Source organism: Rhinoraja longicauda, chromosome 26 (genome assembly GCF_053455715.1).
Source record: "Rhinoraja longicauda isolate Sanriku21f chromosome 26, sRhiLon1.1, whole genome shotgun sequence".
NCBI classification, from domain to species: domain Eukaryota; kingdom Metazoa; phylum Chordata; class Chondrichthyes; order Rajiformes; family Arhynchobatidae; genus Rhinoraja; species Rhinoraja longicauda.
Window position 1 is genome coordinate 32,451,856 of NC_135978.1, and position 23,385 is coordinate 32,475,240.

Genomic DNA, 23,385 nt, shown 5'->3' on the forward strand with positions numbered 1-23,385 from the left:
GCATATGTGACAAGCAAAGCACTATTGGCTATTATTAAAGGCCTTATGAAAATCCAAGTAGTTTAGGTTAGTTTAGAGATACAGCACAGAAACAGGCCCTTCGGCTCACCGAGTCCACGCCGACCTGCGATCCTTGCACACTAACACTATCCTACACACACTAGGGACAATTTACAATTATACCAAAGCCAATGAACCTACAAACCTGCACGTCTTTGGTATTTGGGAGGAAACTGGAGCACCCGGAGAAAACCCACGCACTCCCACCCCTCAACGCGCGCCCTCCCCCCACCCTCAATGCACTCCCTCCCCCCCTCAATGCGCTCCCTCCTCCCCTCAACGCACTCCCTCCCCTCAACGTCCTCCCTCCCCTTCCCCCAATGCCATCACTACCCCTCAATGCCCATCCTCAACGCTCCCCCTCCCCTCAACACTCCCCCCTCAACGTGCCCCCTCCCCTCAACGCGCCCCCTGCCCCTCAATGCCCCTCTCCCCTCAACACCTCCCCCCCCCTCAATTCCCCTCTCCCCCTCAACTCCCTCCTCCCCCTCAACGCCCCCCTCCGTGCAACGCCCCCCTCCCCCTCAACGTCCCCCTCCACCTCAACGCCCCCTCCCAGCAACGCCCCTCTCCCCCTCAATGCGCCCCCTCCCCCTCAATGCCCCTCTCCCCCTCAACACCTCCCCTCCCCCTCAATTCCCCTCTCCCCCTCAACTCCCTCCTCCCCCTCAACGCCCCCCTCCGTGCAACGCCCCCCTCCCCCTTAACGTCCCCCTCCACCTCAACACCCCCTCCCAGCAACGCCCCTCTCCCCCTCAACGCCCCTCTCCCCCTCAACGCCCCCTCCCCCTCAACGCCCCCCTTCCCCCTCAACGCCGCCTCCCCTCAACGCCCCCCTCCCCCTCAACGCCCCCCTCCCCCTCAACGCTCCCTCCCCCTCAATGCCCCCCTCCCCCTCAATGCTCCCTCCTCCTCAATGCCCCCTCCACTCAACGCCTCCCCCCCGCAACGACCCCCTCCCCCTCAACGCCCCTTCCCCCTCAACGCCCCTCTCCCCTCAATGCCCCCTCCCCCTCAACGCCCCCTCCCCCTCAACGCCCCCCTCCCCCTCAACGCCCCCCTTCCCCCTCAACGCCCCCTCCCAGCAACGCCCCCTCCCCCTCAACGCCTCCCCCTCCCCTTCAACGCCTCCCTCCCAGCAGCGCCCCTCTCCCCCTCAACGCCTCCCCCTCCCTCTCAACGCCCCCTCCCCCGCAACGCCCCCTCCCCCTCAACGCCCCCTCCCCTTCAACGCCTCCCCCTCCCTCTCAACGCCCCCTCCCCCTCCCTCTCAACGCCCCCCTCCCCCTCAACGCCCCCCTCCCCCTCAATGCCCCCTCCCCCGCAACGCCCCCTCCCCCTCAACGCCCCCCTTCCCCCTCAACGCCCCCCTTCCCCCTCAACGCCCCTCTCCCCCTCAATGCCCCCCTCCCCCTCAACGCCCCCCTCCCCTTCAACGCTCCCCTCCCAGCAACGTCCCCCTCCCCCTCAACGCCCCCCTTCCCCCTCAACGCCTCCCCCTCAACGCTCCCCTCCCCTCAACGCCCCCTCCCCCTCCCCCTCAACGCCCCCTCCCCCTCAACGCCCCCCTTCCCCCTCAACCCCTCCCCTCAATGCCCCCCTCCCCCTCAACGACCCCCTCCCCCTCAACGACCCCCTCCCCCTCAACGACCCCCTCCCCTCAAAGCCCCCCTCCCCCTCAACGCCCCCCTCCCAGCAACGCTCCCTTTCCCCTCAACACTCCCTTCCCCCTCAACCTCCCCCTCAATTTCCCCCTCCACTTCCCCCCTCCACTTCCCCCCTCCACTGTATGTTTCTTTTTTTTTCCTAATCAGATGTACAGCACTTTGGTCAACGTGGGTTGTTTTTAAATGTGCTATACAAATAAAATTGACTTGACTTCCCCCCTCCACTTCCCCCCTCCACTTCCCCCCTCCACTTCCCCCCTCCACTTCCCCCCTCCACTTCCCCCCTCCACTTCCCCCCTCCACTTCCCCCCTCCACTTCCCCCCTCCACGTCTCTCCTCCCCCCCCCCCTCCCCCTCCGCCGCCATTTGTCACCATGGCAACCGATCCCCGCCAACACACGCACTTCGGGACGGCAAATGGCGGCGAGCTGGCTGGCGGAGGTGAGGGAACAAGTGCACCTCTCCCAGGTCAGTGACACTTACATCGACGCAGTGCACGTAGAGTACAATAACGCTGCGAAGTATAAAGCCAGGAACATAAAGGGAAATGGTTGTCGCATTGTAGGTGCGCCTGGCTCATACATGCGTTGTGAGGGAGCGGCCATGGCATGGCATGGCATGGCGCGGCCTGGCCTGGCCCGCCGACTTACTCCAGCACTATGTGGGGAAGAGAGGAACCCACGCATCTTATTGAAAACTATGATCCGAAGGAGCAATGATTGAAGGCTTGAACTGAAGGACTTTTCCAAGTTCCTGACAACTGTTTGTAACTCGAATAACTCGGTGTCGCAGCGGTAGATAGAGTTGCTGCCTCACAGCGCCAGAGACCCGGGTTCGATCCTGACTACAGGCGCTGTCTGCACGGTCTCCCTGTGACCGTGTGGGGTTTCCTCCCACGCTCCAAAGACGTACAGATTTGTAGGTTCATTGTCTTTTGTAAATTGTTCCGAGTGTGTGTAGGATAGAAACATAGAAACATAGAAAATAGGTGCAGGAGTAGGCCATTCGGCCCTTCGAGCCTGCACCGCCATTCAATATGATCATGGCTGATCATCCAACTCAGTAGCCTGTACCTGCCTTCTCTCCATACCCCCTGATCCCTTTAGCCACAAGGGCCACATCTAACTCCCTCTTAAATATAGCCAATGAACTGGCCTCAACTACCCTCTGTGGCAGAGAATTCCACAGATCCACCATTCTCTGTGTGAAAAATAGTGTTGATGTGCGAGGATCGCTGGTCAGCACAGACTCGGTGGGCCCATGCCAAGGGCCTGTTTCCGCGCTGTATCTCTAAACTAAACTAATCTAAACCAAACTGCATGAGTTTACACTGCTGTATCCCGGCTATTCCCTCTCCAGTAACTCTATGGTTTAGGTTTAAGTTTATTATTGTCATGTATACTGGGTACAGTGAAAAGCTTTTTTTTGCCTGCTATCCAACAGATCAGATATACCCCATACATAAATACAATCAAGTCCAATAGAAAGAGCAAAGGGCAGTGCAGAATATAGTTCTGAACATTGTAGCGCATCAGTTCCGTGGTCAAAATCCAATGTCCACAATGGGATAGAGATGAATTGGACAGTACCCTAGCTTTTGGATTGCCAAATCTCTAGTGGTTGTATGACTAAGAAAAACTTTTGCCAACTCTACACATTGATGTTGAACTTTGGTTACAGTGAAGGTGGATGCACCAAAATTCAATATATTCTCAAAAGATCGAAGGTAAATGTTTGGTTAACAAAATATGTGAAACATTTTCAAGTGATAGGAAGTTGAAAATTGTTGATGTCCATAGGGAACTGGGTATCCTAGCACACGAATCACTGAAATTTAATATCTAGGTTGGTCTATATCCTTACCAACGTTGTAAGGCTCACTGGACTGCAGTTGCCTCCAATCTTCTGGTATCATAAAATAGCACAAATGCAAAAATCACAGTCATGATCCCAGCAATCTCCACCCTTGCCCAATGCTAAAATCATTTAGCAGGTCAGACAACATCTGTGGAAAGAAAAGGTGAACTAACATTTCAAGTTGTGTGTTTTACTTGGAGCAGAGAAGGATGAGGGGTGAACATAAAGTCACAGTGATACAGTGTGGAAACAGGCCCTTTGGCCCAACTTGCCCACATCGGCCAACCTGGTCCAGCTACATTAATCCCACCTGCCCACGTTTGGTCCATATCCTCCCAAACCTGCCCTATTCATGTACCTGTCGAGCTGTTTCTTAAATGTTGGGATAGTCCCAGTCCCAACCACCTCCTCTGGCAGTTTGTTCCATACACCCACCACCCTTTGAGTGAAAAAAATCAGTGACCAGATAAGGGTATATATAATTACAAGTGTGATAGATAAAAACATATAAGCCTCTAACGCTCAAGAGAAAACAATCCAAATTTGTCTAACTTCTTCGTACAGCAAATGTACTCTGATTGTTCTGGTGAACCTTTTGCTGCACTCTCTTCAAAGCCTCCATATCCTTCCTGTGGCAACCAGAACTGCATACAATACTCCAAATGTAACCTAACCAGTGCTTTATACATGAATTGTCAGTTATTATATTCAATGTGTAAGAAGGAACTGCAGATGTTGGTTTAAACCGAAGATAGACACAAAAAGCTGAAGTAACTCAGCGGGACAGGCAGCATCTCTGGAGAGAAGGAATGGGCGATGTTTCAGGTGGAGACCCTTCTTCAGACTGGTTGGGGATAAGGAAAACGAGAGACGGTGATGTGAAGAGATAAAGAACAATGAATGAAGGATATGCAAAAAAGTAACGATGATAAAGGAAACTGGCCATTGTAAGCTGTTTGAAGGGTGAAAACAGCTTACAGGGTGAAGAAGCTAGTGCAACTTGGGTGGGGGAGGGAATAGAGAGAGAGGGGGAATGCAAGGGCTACCTGAAGTGCGAGAAATCAACATTCATACCACTGGGCTGTAAGTTGCCCAAGCGAAATATGAGATGCTGTTCCTTCAATTTCCGTTTAGCCTCACTCTGACAATGGAGGAGACAGAGGACAGAAAGGTCTGTGTGGGTTTATTCACAAAATGCTGGAGTAACTCAGCAGGTCAGGCAGCATCTCGGGAGAGAAGGAATGGGTGACGTTTTGGGTCGAGACCCTTCTTCAGACTGTGTGGGAATGGGAATGGGAAGGAGAATTAAAGTGTCCCAACAACCGGGAGATCAGGTTGGTTCACGAGGCTTGAGCAAAGGTGTTCTGCAAAACGATCGCCCAGTCTGTGTTTGGTTTCGGCGATGTATAAGGGTCCACATCTTAAACAACGGTTACAGTAGATGTGGTTGGAGGAGGTGCAAGTGAACCTCTGCCTAACCTGAAAGGACTGTTGGGGTCCCTGGACAGAGTTGAGGGAGGAGGTATAGGGACAGGTGTTGCAACTTCTGCAGTTGCAGGGGAAGGTACCTGGGGAGGGGGTGGTTTGGGTGGGAAGGGATGAGTTAACCAGGGAGTTGCGGAGGGAACGGTCTCTGCGGAAGGCGGAAAGGGATGGAGATGGGAAAATGTGCCTAGTGGTGGAATCCCATTGGAGGTGGCGGAAATTTTGGAGGATTATGTGTTGCATGCGACGGCTGATGGGGTGGAAGGTCAGGACAAGGGGGACTCTGTCTCTGCTGCGACTAGGGGGAGCAAGGGCGGAGCTGCGGGGTACCGAGGGGACACGAGTAAGACCTCATCTATGATGGGAGAGGGGAACCCCCATTCCCTAAAGAATGAGGACATCCCGGATGTTCTAGTAAGGAACACCTCATCTTGGGCGCAGATGCGGCGTAGACAAAGGAATTGGTGGTAGGGGATAGAGTCTTTGCAGGAAGCAGGGTGAAAAGAAGTGTAGTCGAGATAGTTGTGGGAGTCAGTTGGGTTTTAATAGACGTCAGTCAGTAGTCTATTTCTTGTGATGGAGACTGTGAGATCAAGAAAGGGGAGGAAGGTGTCGGAGATGGTCCAAGTAAATTTGATGCAAGATGAAAATTGGTGGTGAAGTTGATGAGTTCTGCGTGGGTGCAGGAGGTAGCACCGATGCAGTCATCAATTTAACAGAGATAGAATTCGGGGATAGGGCCAGTGTACGCCTGAACAGGGATTATTCAACGTACCCTACAAAAAGAGGCAGGGATAGCTGGGGCCCATGCGGAAGTGGGACTTAAGTGGGAGGAGTCAAAAGAGAAGTTGTTGAGGGTGAGGACCAGCTCTGCTATGCGGAGTAGTGATAGTAGAGGGAAATTGGCTGGTTCTGCGGTGGAGGAAGAAACGGAGGACTTTAAGGCCTTCCTGGTGGGGATGGAGGTGTAGAGTGACTGAACGTCCAGAGCAAAGATGAGGGAGTGGGGGCTCGGAAAGCGGAAGTCATTAAAGAGACGAAGGGCATGTGAGGTGTCTTGGACATAGATCGGGAGAGATTGGACCAGGGGAGATAGGATGGAGTCGAGGTAGGTGGAAATCATTTCAGTGGGACGGGAGCAGGCAGAAACAATGAACCAATGAACAGAGAAAAGTTCTGCAAGGGCAGTTGTGTTTGTGGATTTTGGGGAAAAGGTAAAAACGGGCTGTGTGGGCTTGGAAATGATAAGGTTGGAGGCTGTGGAAGGCTGACAGCCAGAAGTGATGAAATCAGTAATAGTGTTTGAGATTAAGGCCTGGTGCTCATCTATGGGATCATGGTCCAAGGATAAGTAGGAGGTGTCTGAGAGTTGTCGCTTGGCCTCAGCCCGGTACAGTTCAGCACGCCAGTCTGCCTTGGCACCTCCCTTGTCAGTGGGTTTGATGGTAATGTTGGGGTTGCTGCAGAGTGAGCGGAGGACTGTACATTCAGAGAGGGTGATGTTGGAGTAGGTAAGGGGAGTGGAAAAATTGAGACGGTTGATGTCACGCCGACAGTTAGAAATAAAGAGGTCTAGAGAGGGTAGAAGGCCGTTCTGGGGAGTCCAAGAGGAGGGTGACCGGTGGAGAAGGGGTCATCACTGTGTGGTGAGGACTCCTTCCCATAGAAAAAGGCACAGAGGTGGAGGCGATGGAAAAAAAGCTCTGCGTTGTGGCGGACCCGGAACTCATTGAGGTGGGGCGGAGGGGAACGAAGGTGAGGCCTCTGTGGACAAACCGTTCTGTATCAGAAAGGGGGAGATCAGGGGGGATGGTGAAGACAAGACAAGGGTGGAGGTTGGGGTCAGAGGAGGGCCGGCGAGTGGACAAAGGCCAAGTCGAGATCTGGTGGGGGGGATGGTGGGTGTTCAGAGAGGGGCGTGAGGACTATTGTACGGGTGGGGTGTGGTCGGGGTAAGCTGGTTCAAAGAGGGGGAAGGGGAAGACCCATCACCACTGAGGTTCCCTGTAGGAGGGGAGGTAGCCGTAGGACCCAGCAGCGTCAGACCACGTGGTGTTGGAGTCTGCATCGTGGAGGCTGTGGACCTGGTGCTGAGCCTGGAACTCCGGTGAGGCGATGGCTCTGGCCCGCTGGTGGGCGGTGGAGAGGCGAGGGTCAGCGGAGTCACTGGTGGAGGCCCATGGGGGCCTGGAGTAGAGATATGGGTTGGCGGCAGCAGCATCAGTGGCCCCAGGGAGACAGTAAAGCTCGGCGGCGGCCGTGCCCCAGGGAGGCAGTGAGAGTCAGCGGCCGCAGCAGTTTCGGTGATCCAGACCTGGTTTCGGCCGGGAAGGCGGTGAAGGTCGGAGAGGTGGTGGATGGTGCTGCTCCTCGTGGTGGCAAACTCGGCCTTGCGGTGTTCGGGCAGGCGGTGTAGTCCAGCGATGGAGCCCCGGGCCTGCGGGCGGTTGAGTCGTGGAGTGACGGTGGAGAGCCCTGTCGAGGCGGGCAAGCTTATGAACCTTGGTAGAGTCCAGATAGGCGAGGAAGTGTTTGTTGAGGCCGTGGATCTGGCGTTGAATGAAGTACAGATGGGGTCTATTGCAGGTGTGGGTTAGTGAGGCCCGGAGCTGCGGGAGAGTCAGAGTGAGGGCCTGCTGGTGCCGGCACATCGCAGCCAGTGTACAACGCAGGGCACGGAATGAGATGTTGATACCTGTAATCCAAACTGGGTCCAAACTGGGATGTCTGGAACCAGAGCTGGAATCACCTTGGTAGATGGAGGCAAGGGCAAGCACTGAGAAAACACACGTGGCTGTGGTAGCCAGTGTTCCGACCGATGAAGGCAAGCATGCAGATGCCTTCTTTACCACCCTATCTACTCAACCTCAGTGAGAGGGAATTCATTATTAATACCCCACCAACAAAGAACTGTACATTAACACTCCCCTCCCCCTCATGAGAGGGCATCAGGTATAGGTATCAATAATAGACATAAAATGCTGGATTAACTCAACAGGTCAGGCAGCATCTTTGAAGAAAAGGAATAGATGACTCTTCAGACTCTTCTGAAGAGTCTGAAGAAGGGTCTCGACCTGAAACGTTACCTATTCCTTTTCTCCACAGATGCTGCCTGACCCGCTGAGTTACACCAGCATTTTGTGTCTGTCTTCGGTGTAAACCAGCATCTGCTTTTCCTTCCTACACATAGGTATCAATTCAATATCCCAGAGAGGAAATGAGGTATCAAGGTATCAGTATCTTGTTGGCAAAGTACCATGTAGTAAAATACAAATGTCAAAGACCTGTGTATTGGTACCATGGTAATTACGATTTTATTTTAAATTGTGAAAGATTAAAAGATGCTGGTCTTCAGGACGTATGGACTCAGTTAATATGCAGGAATTGGCAGGCAAATGATACACTGGCCTTTATTGATAGAGGGTTTGAATAAAAGAATGCACTCTTGCTCCAGTTATTCAAAAGTGCTGTGAGGCAAACCTGGAATATTGTATGCAGATTGTTCTCGCTGTAAATAAGAATATATTTGTGATGGAGTGATTGAAAATAAGTTTCGGCAGATTGATTCCTGTGGTGGCAGGTTTGTCATATGAGGAGAGATCAAGCAGGCTGGGCCTACATGCTCTGAGGTTTAGGAGAAGTAAACATAACAAACTTCTCAAAGGGTTTGATAAGGCAGATGGAGAGTTGATGTTTCTCCTGAATGGTGTCTGAACCAGTATTCACAATCTCAAAATAAGTGCTGGCCATTCAGGACAGTATGTGAAGAAGGTGGTCAATCTTTGGAATCCTCTGCCTAAAAGGGCTATGGGTTCACAGTCAACACAGATCAATAGGCTTTTAGAATATTAGGAAATTCAAGGGATACAAGATTAGTGGGTATGTGTGCTGAGGTCAAAGATGGTAACTTATAGAATAGCAGAGTAGGTATGAGGGGCTGAGTGGCCTAATCTGCTCTGGTCGTTAAGTTTTTAGAAATCATGAATCAAGACTCCAGTGATGAGCAGCCAAGATATAATGTACCAGTCATCGGAAAGCTTGTGTCAATACCGCAGTGATGGGGAATTGTGTGGCAATACCTCTGAAGAAGAACAAGCCATTGATACAACAGTGATCCTGTGGCAACTTACTCACCTCCGAACACCCCAAAGCTGTTCCATCATCTACAAGACTCAAATCAGTGATACGATGGAATGCTCTCTACTTGCCTGGATGAGTATAGCTTAAATAACAGTCAAGAAGCTCAATGTAACACAGGACATAGCAGCCCACTTGATAGGGACCCCATTCAGAACCATTCACTCACTCTACCACTGGTACACAACTGTAGCAAGTCAAGAAACTCTTAACAACACTTTCCTAACCGACAACCTCTACCAGCTAGAAAGACAAGGGCAGCAAAAGCATGGGAACACCATCACCTGGGAATTTCACTCCAAGCCACATATTATCCCAACTTGGAAATATATTACCATTTCTTCTCCATTACTGGGTCAAAATTCTGGAATTTCCTCCCTAACAGCATTATGAGTATACCTTGAGGACCATTTATTCACAAAATGCTGAAGTAACTCAGCAGGTCAGGCAGCATCTCGGGAGAGAAGGAATGGGGAACGTTTCGGGTCTCGACCCGAAACGTCACTCATTCCTTCATTCCCGAGATGCTGCCTGACCTGCTGAGTTACTCCAGCATTTTGTGAATAAATACCTTCGATTTGTACCAGCATCTGCAGTTATTTTGAGATGGTATTATGACCCTGTGATATGAAACTGCAACTTCCCCAGTAAACCATGTATAAACACCATCTTAAACCATGTATCAATCCCATCATAACAGAGACCATGTTTTAATAACCAACTATTTAACAACCCTTCTTTAAGAACCAATTATCAGTATTGCCGTGAAAAGTAATAGGATATCAATACTACAATAAATTATCAATATTCCATTGAAAGGGTACCAGCCATCAATATCCTGTCAAGCATAATAGGGTTCTGCCATATAACTTGACTCCTAATAAGAGGACATTGTATAATTTGTTTTACCAGTAGTCATACTACAATGGTTATCGCTGAGTTTATTCTTGAATATTTTTTCTTGTAGGTTTGGCAGGAATATAGCAAAGAGCTGTTTGATGTTATGCTCCAGCAATTAGCGGAAGGACACGTTGATTTCTTCACTGATTTATCTACATCTGAAAAAGCACTTTTTGTAGACCAAGCTGCCAAAGCAATCAATGGAGGTAAGGCTATGTGAAAGGAAAATTAAGTAGGCAGTCATGGGGTCATGCAGCTTGGAAACTGTCCCTTGAGCCCACCGTGGTCCTTGTCAGCCATCATGATTCAATACATCACATTTTCCAGCATCTGTCCTGTAGCCCAATGCTCATCTAAATACATTGTAACTGCTCTGCAAGTCTTTGCCTTCATCTACTCCCCAGGCAGTAGAAAGGTAGAGGCTTTGGAGAGGATGCAGAAGAGGTTCACCAGAAGGTTTTCTGGATTAGAGAGTATTAGCTATAAGTAGCGGTTGGACCTGTACTCCTTGATCCTTCTGCTTTACAACACTCCTCCGAGCCCTGTCATTCACTGTGTAGAAGGTGTATACATTGGTTTGACTTCCAAAAAGATTTATGAGGATATTCCAGGACTCAAGGGCCTGAGATGAAGGGCAAACTAGGCAACTGGGCAAACTAGGACTTTACTTGTTGGAGTGCAGGAGGATGAGGGGTGATCATATAGAGGTGTATAAGATAATGAGGGGAATAGATAGAGTAAATGCACAGTCTTTTATCCAGAGCAGGGAAACCAGGAGACATAGGTTTCTGAAAGGGGAAAGATTTAATAGGAACCTATGGGGTAACCTTTTAACACAGAGGGTGGTGGGTATATGGTACGAGCTGCTAAAGGAAGTAGTTGAGGCAGGTACTATGAAGATATTTAAAATACAGACAGGTATATGGTTAGGAAAGGTTTAGAGGGATATATGGGCCTAACGCGGGCAGGTGGGACTAGTTTAGATGTGGCATCTTGGTCGGCATGGACGAGTTAAGCCGAAGGGACTGTTTCTGTGCTGTATGACTCTTTAAGTCTATAACTCTATGATGGGTATTACATTTCCTGTGGTTTCATCACCCTAATTTCCTAAATGTTAAAGTCTATCTCCACCAACAGTTGTGCAGGTGTAGAGAGGAAGAAGCTGTTTGAGTACAGTCATTTATAATGTATACATCTTCTTAATTGTAGAGTCCAGTTCACAGTGTGAAGCTGATTCAGAACTCTTAGAAAATGGAGAAAATAATTAAAGGATTGTAATTAAAATTGTGTATTATTTAATGCCGTAATTAAAATTGAAGAGAGCTATTCACAATGGTTGTATAGTTCACATTATCATAACAATAAAATCTAGATAATATCTGATATCACGATGAATATGAGAGGAAAGAGAGACATTTGGCTCTCTCCATTCTTAGAAATATGATCCAAGACCAGTGGCTCGCTACCTCACAGCTTCAGGGACCTGGTTTAATTTCAACCTCGGGTAATATCTGTGTGGAGTCTTCAAGTACACCTGGGATTCCTACAGTAGTTCCACATCCAAAGATATGCTGATACGATGCAATACAATAGAACTTTATCCCAGGATGGAAATTGGTCTCCCAACAGTCATAAAACACAACAAGATACTGTATCAGGCAACTAATCAGGAAATTAAAGTGACGAATGGAAAGTCCAGGATTGGGGATGTGCAAAGATAGGGGGGGTCGGGGGGGGGAGGCGAGTCAGTCTACCCCATGACAGGAGGAGGAGGAGTTGTACAGTTTGATAGCCATGGGGATAAATGATTTCCTGGGGCATTCTGTGCTGCATCTTGGTGGAACCAGTCTGTTGCTGAAGGTGCTCCTCAGATTAATAGATAGGCTATTAATAGGTTGATAGGACAATAGGCTTGTGTAAATTGTTCCTTACTTTAGGTAAGTGGCAAAAGGATTACAAGTGAGAGATAATGGGCATTGCAAGATAATAAATTGGAGGACTAAAAGGGAACAAGATCGAAGGGTTTGCTGGGGGTCGATTTACATATAAATAGCTGAGTGACTTTCCACTATGTCCGAAAAAGCATGTCAGTATCATTAGTCGGAAAATGGTGTTAGGTAAACTGTTGGGACTGAAGGCAGATAAATCCCCAGGGCCTGATGCATCCCTGAGTACTCAAGGAGGTGGCCCTAGAAATCGTGGATGCATTGGTGGTCATTTTCCCATGTTCTCTCGACTCTGGATCAGTTCCTGTGGACTGGAGGGTAGCCAATGTAACTCCACTTTTTAAGAAAGAAGGGAGAGAGAAAACGGGGAATTATAGAACAGTTAGCCTTCCATCGGTAGTGGGGAAGATGCTGGAGTCGATGATGAAAGATGTAATAGTAGCGCATTTGGAAAGCAGTGACAGGATCGGTCAAAGTCAGAATGGATTTATGAAGGAGAAATCCTTGGAATTTTTTGAGGATGTAACAAGTAGAATGGATAAGGAAGAACCAGTGGATGTGGTATATCTGGACTTTCAAAAAAGCCTTTGACAAGGTCCCACACAAGGGATGAGTGTGCAAAATTAGAGCACATGGTATTAGGGGTAGGGTATTGACATGGATAGAGAACTGGTTGGCAGACAGGAAGCAAAGTGTAGGAATTAACGGGTCCTTTTCAGAATGGCAGGCAGTGACTAGTGGTGTGCTGCAAGGCTCGGTCCTGGGACCCCAGTTGTTTACAATATATATTAACAATTTAGACGAGGGAATTAAATGTAACATCTTTAAGTTTGCAGATGACACAAAGCTGGGTGGCAGTGTGAGCTGTGAGGAGGATGCTATGACACTGCAGGGTGACTTGGATAGGTTGGGTGAGTGGGCAGATGTAGTATAATGTGGATAAATGTGAGATTATCGACTTTGGTGGCAAGAAAAGGAAGGCAGATTATTATCTGAATGGTGTCAGATTAAGAGAAGGGGAGGTGCATTGAGACCTAGGTGTGCTTATACATCAGTCACTGAAAGTAAGCATGCAGGTACAGCAGGCAGTGAGAAAGCCAATGGCATGTTGGCCTTCATTGCAAGAGGATTTGAGTTTAGGAGCAAGGAGATCCTACTGCAGTTGTACAGGGCCCTGGTGAGACCGCACCTGGAGTATTGTGCGCAATGTTGGTCTTCTAATTTGAGGAAGGACATTATCGCTATTGAGGGAGTGCAGCGTAGGTTCACCAGGTTAATTCCCGGGATGGCGGAACTGACGTCTAATGAAAGAATGGGTCAACTGGGCTTGTATTCGCTGGAATTTAGAAGGATGAGCGGGGATCTTATAGAAACAAATAAAATTCTTAGAGGATTGGACAGGATAGATGCAGGAAAAATGTTCCCGATGTTGGGGGAGTCCAGAACCAGGGGTCACAGTTTAAGAATAAGGGGTAGGCCATTTAGAACTGAGATGAGGAAAAACATTTTCACCCAGAGAGTTGTGAATCTGTGGAATTCTCTGCCACAGTGGAGGCCAATTCACTTGATGTTTTCAAGAGAGAGTTAGATTTAGCTCTTGGAGCTAATGGAATATGGGGAAAAAGCTGGAACGGGGTTCTGATTTTGGATTATCAGCCATGATCATATTGAATGGCGGTGCTGGCTCGAAGGGCTAAACGGCCGACTCCTGCACCTATTTTCTATGTTTCTATACCTCCACCTTGCAATGTTGTTGAGAAGCCAGATAAGATATTTCCGTAAGTTACATCCATTGAACAAGCATGAAGCCAGCAGCAGTTCTGATATGATTGGTCAGCCTTGTGCCATTGTGCTGGAGGTGCATGCCAGATGTTGTGATCAATTGATAGAAGTTGAGGAAATTTGGTGAAGGTGGAAAGGAATAAAACTAACTTCATATGTATTTAGCACAATAAATCAAAGCCAGGATCCATTTACACCATAGAACTGTCATTACCAACTGATTTAGTGCCAATCAGTCATATTGAGATAGAGGCATTGCTGACTGGGCCAGCAGTTATAGTCTTTCTTTAATTACCCTTGAAATGGATGCCGGTGCTAAGATGCTTTTTGAATTCCTGTAGTTTTTCTGTAGTCTCTCTGGTGAAAATACTCTTAGACCGCCTGGGATCGAGTATCCAGTAATTTCCTCAGCCAGAGTTGATGAAGGAACATGATGTGTGTCTATGCCCAGGCCGCATCTTAGTTTAGTTTAGTTTAGAGATACAGCGCGGAAAATGGCCCTTTGGCCCACCGAGTCCACACCGACCAGCGATCCTCACAGACTAATACCATCCCGGACACACTAAGGATAATTTACAATTTTACCAAGCCAATTAGCCTACAAACGTGTACGTCTTTGGAGTGTGGGAGGAAACTGAAGATCTCAGAAAACCCACGGGGAGAACGTACAAACTCCATACAGATGAGCACCCATAGTCGGGATCAAACCCGGGTCTCTGGCGCTGCAAGGCAGTAGCTTTATGCCACCATTAAAGCATAGAAACATAAAAAATAGGTGCAGGAGTAGGCCAATTGGCCCTTCGAGCCAGCACCGCCATTCAATATGATCATGGCTGATCATCCAAAATCAGTACTCCGTTCCTACTTTTTCCCCATATCCCTCGATTCCTTTAGCCCTGAGCTAAATCTAACTCTCTCTTGAAAACAATGCCACCTGCCACTGCAAAGAGATAAACAGTTTCCCCCTTTCTGAAAATTGCACTATGCCAATTTTGAACATTTTCTAATTCCGATAAAATGAAAGCAGAGATTGATGAAAATACTTACTAGGTTGGGCAAAATTGTGAAGGGAGAAGCAGAACTAACATTTCAGGTCTATGACCCATCTCCAGATCCTAACATTTTTCATTTTCTCTCTCTACAGGAAGTACTTATAGAGCACTTGTTAGTCGGATCAATTCTGCATTGGAGGAGCAGTTTGGTAGACAACTCATTTATAAAATGCATGAAAGCAAATCCATGCAGGCAAGGACAGAGGCTTATGGGAGTCATATCCAGGATGGCGTGGTGGGTTTGTTTCATTGAACAATCAGCATGCATTTCACTATGTCCATGTTGTGATATCATCAATCTGTACATGTGTAGATGCTAGAAAACGGAAATAGAAACAGTGAATGTTATAATTACTCAGCAGGTCAGGTAGTAGTAGAGAGAGAGTTAACATATCGGATTTATGAGCTTCCATTCATTCATGACAATTTTCATACTATCCTGATTATTGTAGTCCATTAATTGCCAAGTTGAATCTGATTGGTAATTTAATCAGACACGGATTAACATTAATCATGTTAATTTAACATCGGACACGGCTGCGAGAGACTGGCTGGTGAGTACCACAAAACCCTCACCAAAGTCCCGACGGAGCTCAGTAGAACAGGCCCCTGGACCACCACACCGGGGAGTTGGAGACGGAGCCAGCGCAGGGAGAGGAAGCAAAAACGTGGTCGGAGAGCGGGGGTGCAGGCCAGGCTAAGGAGGGCCCCACAAAGACCATCCTTACCAAGCATCTTTCTCGCCAATGTCCGGTCACTCTCCAACAAGCTGGATGAGGTAAGGCTGTGGATCAACACCCAGCGATCCCTGAAAAACTGCTGTGCGCTGATCTTCACGGAGACGTGGCTCAACGCGCTGGTCCCCGACGGGGCTGTGGAGCTAACGAACCGCTCACTACATCGTGCTGATAGAACAAAGGACTCCGGTAAGAGCAAGGGCGGTGGGCTCTGCATCTATATTAACAATGACTGGTGCACCAACCACACTGCAATAGAGAGCTACTGCTCCCCAGACCTGGAGTACTTACTGCTCAAATGTAGGCCATTCTATCTGCCGCGGGAGTTTACGGTGGTCATCATCATGGCCTTATACATTCCCCCACAGGCTAATGCTAACCTAGCACTAGCACAGCTGCACTCGGCCATCAGTAAGCAGCAGGATGCCCACCCCAACGGTGCCTTCATTGTTGCAGGGGACTTCAATCAGGTCAACCTACGAGCCTCGCTCCACAAATTCCATCAGCATGTGCAGTGCCCTACCAGGGGCTCAAACACACTGGATAAGGTGTACACCAATGTAAAGGACGCCTACAGAGCTCTCCCCTGCCCACCTCTGGGACAATCCGATCACCTCTCACTGTTTCTACTGCCCGCATACAAACCCCTCATCCGCAAGACCAAACCCACAATAAAGACGGTCAAAATATGGCCCGAGGATGCCACCCTACAACTCCAGGACTGCTTTGATCGCACCGACTGGGACCTGTTTGCAAAACAGGCCACCTACGGTTCAGAGGTAGACTTGGAGGAATACGCATCCACTGTGCTCTCCTACATTAACTGCTGTGTGGAGAATGTCACGGAGGACAAGGAGATAAAGATGTTCCCAAACCGGAAACCCTGGATGAACAAGGAGGTACAAAACCTGCTGAGGGCACGCAACAATGCCTTTAAATCTGGTGACACTTCAGCATACAGTGTTGCCAGATCACACCTGAGCAAAGGTATTAAAAGGGCCAAAGACACCCATAGGCAACGGGTGGAAGACCACTTCAACACCACGGACACCAGAAGCATGTGGCAGGGTGTCAGGGACATCACTGGCTACAAGAGCAGCCCTGCCTGCCCCCACAGCGATATGGCACTGACCAACGAGCTTAACACCTTCTTTGCCCGCTTTGAAACTGGCAAAACCACCTTGAGTGAAAGAACCCCAGCCGAGGCGGTGGGACAGGTCTTGCAACTGAGCACACAGGAGGTACAACGCGCTCTGCAAAGGGTCAACCCACGCAAGGCTGCAGGACCGGATGGAGTTCAAGGAAGGGTACTGAAGGACTGTGCTGAACAGCTGGCTGAGGTATTCACCACGATCTTTAACCTGTCATTATCTCTGGCTACAGTCCCCAAGTGCCTGAAGTCGGCTATCATAGTTCCGGTGCCGAAAAAAGCAAAGATTTCCAACCTGAACGACTACCGCCCGGTTGCCCTAACGCCGATAGTCATGAAGTGCTTTGAGAGGCTGGTCCTCTCACACATCAAATCCAGCATCCCTGACTCACTGGACCCACATCAATTTGCATACAGGGCAAATAGATCCACAGAGGACGCCATCTCTCTGGCTCTTCACACTGTCCTGACTCACCTAGAGAGACAGGGCACGTATGTGAGGATGCTATTCATAGACTATAGCTCCGCCTTCAACACGATCATCCCCACCAAGCTCATCACCAAACTCCACCCGCTAGGCCTCAGCTCGTCATTATGTGACTGGATCCTGGACTTCCTGCGGGAACGACCGCAGGCAGTGAGAATGGGCCCGCACCTGTCCTCCACTATCACCCTGAGTACCGGCACACCACAGGGCTGTGTTTTGAGCCCCATGCTCTACTCCCTCTTCACACACGACTGTGTTCCTGCATTCGACACCAACACCATTGTCAAGTTTGCAGATGACACAACGGTGATCGGGCTGATCACCAACGGGGATGAAACAAACTATAGAGCGGAGGTGCAGAACCTGGCGGACTGGTGCTCGGATAACAACCTGTCCCTAAATACCACCAAGACCAAGGAGCTGATCATCAACTTCCGTAGGTCACATAACGGGGAATATGCCCCGATCTCTATCAACGGGGACAGTGTGGAGAGAGTGTCCAGCTTCAAGTTTCTGGGCACTCACATTTCGGAGGACCTAACATGGTCCAATAACACTGCTGCGCTGGTCAAGAAGGCACAACAAAGACTGTTCTACTTAAGAACACTGAAAAAGTCTGGTCTACCCCAACAGCTGCTGACGACCTTCTACCGCTGCACCATAGAGAGCATCCTAACGCATGGCATCCCTGTGTGGTACCTCAGCTGCACGGAGGCAGAAAGGAAAGCTCTACAGCGGGTAGTCCATAGAGCTCAGAGGGCCATCGGAACACAGCTACCAGACTTGGAGGGCATCTACAACACACGATGCCTCAGAAAAGCCACCAGCATCCACAAAGACTCTTCACACCCCTGCAACAGTCTGTTCGAACTCCTTCCATCGGGCAGACGATACAAGGCCTTCTATGCCCGCACCTCCAGACTCAGGAACAGCTTCATCCCCAGGGCCATAGCTGCTATGAACCGGTCCTGCTGAGCCGGATGGCCACAACGCATAGATCAACTTGCACTTTACCCTGTCCAAAACTGTTACAACTGTTTCGTTTCGTTGGGTTGCTGCTGTCTAAATTACCTAAATTATTGCATCGTATGGGAGGCGCATTCCCAATCTCGTTGTACCCCTGGGTACAATGACAATAAAGATATATTGTATTGTATTGTAATGACATTACCCATTCATTTTTTTCACGGTATTAATGCAAGAAAATGTTGTAAGTAACTATTTTTGAAAGTACTGTGGATTAAATTTTTGAAAGTTTGTTACATCATCGTGTCCTAATCTGGAAGAACTGATGTATGTAAAATGACAATTTTATTTTTAGTCCATTTCTTTCCTGGTTCAATTCATCTCCATAACTATGTTTGGTGATAATTTGCATTTAGTTTTCTCTGTAATCATTACCAGTAAACCTAATTATCAATATTGGAACATCTAGCACTAAGTCCATTGGAAATTCCAACAACGCAACAATGTTAGTGTTGCTTTCTCTCCTTCAATGAGGTTCATTGTCACCATGAACCCAATTCCTCATGGAAATGGAGGAAAATGCCTTTTTATGTTCAGATTCACCTCTCAAATTCACCTCTTAACATGAAGACAATACTGAAGCCTCGCTATATGGCAGATTAATGTATGGCTAAGGAGTTGGTGCAGGGGGCAAGGATTCAGATTTTTAGACCACTGGAATTTCTTCTGTGGCAGAGGTGACCTGCATAAGAGGAATGGGTTGCAACTGAACTGGAGGGGAATCAATATCCTGGCAAGCAGCTTTGCTAGTGCTACACAGGTGGGTTTAAAGTGTATTGGCTGAGGGAGTGGAATCAATGCAATCAATGAGACAGGTGAGAGGCTGGAAGTCAGTGTGGATTGTAGTGAAAGAAAGTTCAGTGGACAGAATAGGCAGGAGCATGACAGGGAACAAGGAGTAGACATGGAAGGACTGCTGGATTAAATTGCACATTTGAATGCGAGAGGCCTGACAGGCAAGGCGGATGAACTCAGAACATGGATAGGTACTTGCAACAGGGATGTTATAGCCATTACAGAAACCTGGTTAAGAGGACAGGATTGGCAGCTTAATGTTCCAGGGTACAGGTGCTACAGGAGAGACAGAGGTGGGGGTAAAAGAAGAGGGAGTGTTTTATTGATTAAGGAAAATGTCACAGCAGTAGTCCGAGATGACATTACTGATGGTCCATCCTGTGTGTCTGCATGGGTGGAGGTGAGAAATGAAAAGGAGGTGATCACCTTGTTGGGAGTGTACTACAGGTCCCCAAATAGTCAGCGGGATTTGGAGGAGCAAGCTTACCAAAAGATTGCAGGCAGCTGTATGGATAATAAGGTACAAGTCATAATGAGAGATTTTAACTTTCCCAATATAGACTAGGAGTTTCATAGTGCGAAAGGCTTGGATGGGGTGGAATTTGTGAAATGTGTTCATGACAGTTCTCTCAGGTAATATGTAGAGTGCCTTAAACGGGAAAGGACAAACTGGATCTACTCTTAGGAAATTGCGAAGTGCAAGTGATTTACGTTTTTGTGGACAAGTCTTTTGGGTCCAGCGATCGCTGTTCAGTTAGTCTGAAGATAGCAATGGATAAAGACAGGGTGGGCTCATGAGTTAAAATTCTGAATTGGGGTAAGCCACCTCTGATGGTATTAGACAGGAATTTGCTCGTTGATTGGAGTAGTTTGTTTGTTGGCAAAGGAACATCCAGAAAGTGGGATGTTTTTAAGAGTGTTGACAAGAGTTCAGGGCATACATGTTCCTGTTAGAGTGCAGGGTAAGGCAGGTGGGATTAAAGAAGCTTGGATGATGAGAGAAATTGACGCTCGGGTCAGGAAAAAGGAGGCATGGGACAACAATAGGAAGCTGGGATCAAGTGTATCCCATGAGGAGTTTTGGGAACTGAGGAGCATGCTTAAGAAGGAAATCAGAGGGCAAAAAGGGGGCAGAAGATAACTCTGGCAGATAACATTAAGGGGAATCCAATGAGATTTTATGTACATTAAGGGAAAGAGAGGGAATACGTCCCCTTAGAAACCAAAGCTGTCATCTCTGTGTGGAGCTGCATGAGACAGATTTCTCCAAGGACACTGGGAACCTCGAGAAAAAATTGCAGATGCCCCAGCAGCGAAATATGAATTATCATTAGATATGGGTGAGGTGCTGGAGGAATGGAGGATGGCCATTGTTACGCCGCTATTTAAGTATGGAAAAGCCTGGGAACTATACACCAATGAGTCTGTGGAAGGCAAGTTACTGAAGAGAAAATACTGAGGGATAAAATAGATATGCATTTGGATAGTCCGGAGCTGGTTAAGGATAGTCAGCATGGTTTGTTTGTGTCTCACGAATCTAGTTGGGTTTTTACAAATAAGTAACTAAAAGGTTGATGAGGGCAAAGTCGTAACGTTTGTCTTTCTGGACTTCACCAAGGCATTTGAAAAGATTCTGCATGGGAGGCTATGCTGGAAGGTTAGATCGCACGGGATCAAGGGAGAGCCAGCCAACTGGATAGATTAGGCTTCATGGAAGGAAGCAGAGGATGGTGGTGGAAGGTTGTTTTCCGACCCTCCAGCCTGTGACTAGTGTTGTGCATCAGAGCTCGGTGCTGGGCCCATTGGTGTTTGTGGTTTATATCAACAATTTGGATGAGAATGTACAAGGCATGATTAGTAAGTTTGCAGTTAACATTAAATTGGATGGTTTCGTAGAGAATGAAGATGGATTTCATAAATTGCAGCAGGATCTTTCTTGATCAGTTGGGCAAGTGGGCTGAGAAATGGTAAATAGATTTTAATACTGGTAAGTGCGAGGTGTTGCGTTCTGGCAAGTTAAACCAGGGCAGGACCTTCACAGTGAATGGCAGGGCTCTGGGGAGTGTTGGAGAACAGAGGGATCTGGGACTGCACGTACATAGTGACATCACAGGTAGATAGATAGGATGGTCAAGATGGCTTTCGCCGATTAGCTTTCATTATTTAGTTTAGTTTAGAGATACAGCGCGGAAACAGGCCCTTTGGCCCACTGGGTCCGTGCCGATCAGCAATCCCCACATATTAACACTAGACACTAGGGACAATTTTTTAAAACATTTACTATTACGGATGGACCTTGTGTAGATGGGGCAGAAACATCCCCCATCCTTTTTCTCCAGAGATGCTGCCTGACCTGCTGAATTACTCCAGCACTTTGTGTCTTTCTTTAACATATTTTCAAGTATGAATCATCCTGGAAACGTGGCTGTAGATAGGAAGTAGGAGCAGCATTATACCATTTTTCCCCTTCAACAATCACCAAGATTACGGATAATCTTCTATCTCAGATTCCACTTTTCTGCATTATCCATACATCCATAGATTCCTCTCATTTCCAGAAATCTATCGATTTCTCTTGAACATTATCAATGACTGAGTTCCACACTCCTTTTAGGGTAGAGATTCCAAAGGTTCACCACTTTTTGAGTGATGAAATCTCAGGGTGGGTGAAGGTATAGTCAAGATAGATATCATGATCTTTGGATATATCATGGATTCTTAATTGCATTTGAAAGACTATTTAAAATATTTTTTGAGGTGTATTTAAAAAAAACACAACTATTGACATAAAAAACACATACTATTAATCCATTCAGCGGTCTTTAAATAGTATATTAAAGTAATGTCGGAATTTCTCTTTTGAGCTTAGAAGTTTAGAATATTTATTTCCAGAATATCATGTTTGAAAAATGTGGACCTCTACCCCAGATATGGAAATTATCTTCTGTAGGAAGGAACTGCAGATGCTGGTTTAAACCAAAGATAGACACAAAATGCTCAGCGGGTCAGACAGCATTTCTGGAGAAAAGGAATAAGTGATGTTTCGGGTCGAGCTCCTTCTTCAGACGGAGAGTCTGGGGAAAATCTATAATCTTTCTGGATATTTTAATAAGAATGGTGTTAACAGTCAAGAAAGTCCGAAGTCATTTGTCCTGTTAACGTACTGAATGCCAAAATCCCAGAGTGAAAGAAACCTGGCAATATATTGGAATGATTATCTAAATGAGAACTAATAGGAATATTCAGTTGTATTCCTGAAGAGCAGAGATCTGCAGGCTACTGTATTGTGATGATTAGTTCAGGCAGATCTTTCGCGACTGGCATAGACATTGTGGTCACCTCTTGGGTTGTTGTTTTCTTTGACTCTGAGAGGAATTATATCAAACAGAAAGAAACGCAAAGTAAGGAAATCATATTGCCAGGATAGTTCAATTAACCAAGTTAGTGGCTTTAGAAGCAAGCCCCAGGAACAGTAACTTTCGATAAATATTTCTATCAGCTAATAAAAGTTTGTTTTTTTCATTTTTCAGGTTTCTTTGTTACAGAAGTGGCCAGACATGAAATCCAAATTGCATATTTTGTTCAACCACAGTTTACCACCAGACTTGAGGAAGCTCACTTGGAATCTTTATCTGACCAACACAAAAGGTAGGGGAAGGTAAATCTTTCCAAGTCAACGTTTTACAGGTGGAAATTCTGTAAAGCATATCTGCTACAGGAATATCTGCTGAAAATCTCAGGATATTTATTCATACAACAAGAGTGCATTTTTGTAGTCTTGATGCATTTTAACAAATGTGCATCAGAACTTTTACACCCTCGTCTCTGTCTCCTGCCTACCCCAACTCTGGTGTGTACCCACTTCACCCACCATCTCCCACCCCCCCAGTATTTATGTTCCTTTCTCCTCCTTTGCACGCTCATTTCCCATCCCTTGGTCCCATATTTCCCTTCTACCTCACTCTTTATCCTCTCCTGTGTCCCCATCCATCCATATCCCTCCCTCTAGCTTTACATTTCATGCTCTCTTCTCATTTAATACTCATTTGTCTCCTTGTCACATCTAGCCTTTGTCACTTACTCCACCCATCTGTCCATTCCCCCCCCCCCCCCCTCAGCTATATCCACCTGTCACTTGCCAGGTTTTGCCCACCCCCACCTTTGCTTTTTGGATTTCTCCCACCTGCTTCATCAGTCCCAAGAAGGATCCCTACTGGAAACGTCATCTGTCCATTCCCTCCACAGATGCTGCCTGACTTGCTGAGTTCCTCCAGCACTGTGTGTTTTGCTGTTATTCCAGGAAT

General features: G+C 47.7%; 1 protein-coding gene across 3 annotated transcripts in view; it reads left to right on the forward strand.

The window, feature by feature from the left end:
* The first annotated feature begins 2,121 nt into the window (after positions 1–2,121).
* Positions 2,122–23,385, forward strand: part of LOC144606241 (uncharacterized) — a 68,083-nt gene continuing 46,819 nt past the window's right edge. For all 3 annotated transcript variants that reach the window (XR_013548931.1, XM_078422150.1, XM_078422151.1), the window contains exons 1-4: positions 2,122–2,195; positions 10,174–10,312; positions 14,979–15,121; positions 22,612–22,729. Coding sequence is in view for 2 of the 3 variants with exons in the window: in XM_078422150.1 (XP_078278276.1) it covers positions 2,145–2,195; positions 10,174–10,312; positions 14,979–15,121; positions 22,612–22,729 (451 nt within the window). In the remaining variant the exon portion in view is untranslated. The remainder of the gene's footprint in view (positions 2,196–10,173; positions 10,313–14,978; positions 15,122–22,611; positions 22,730–23,385) is intronic.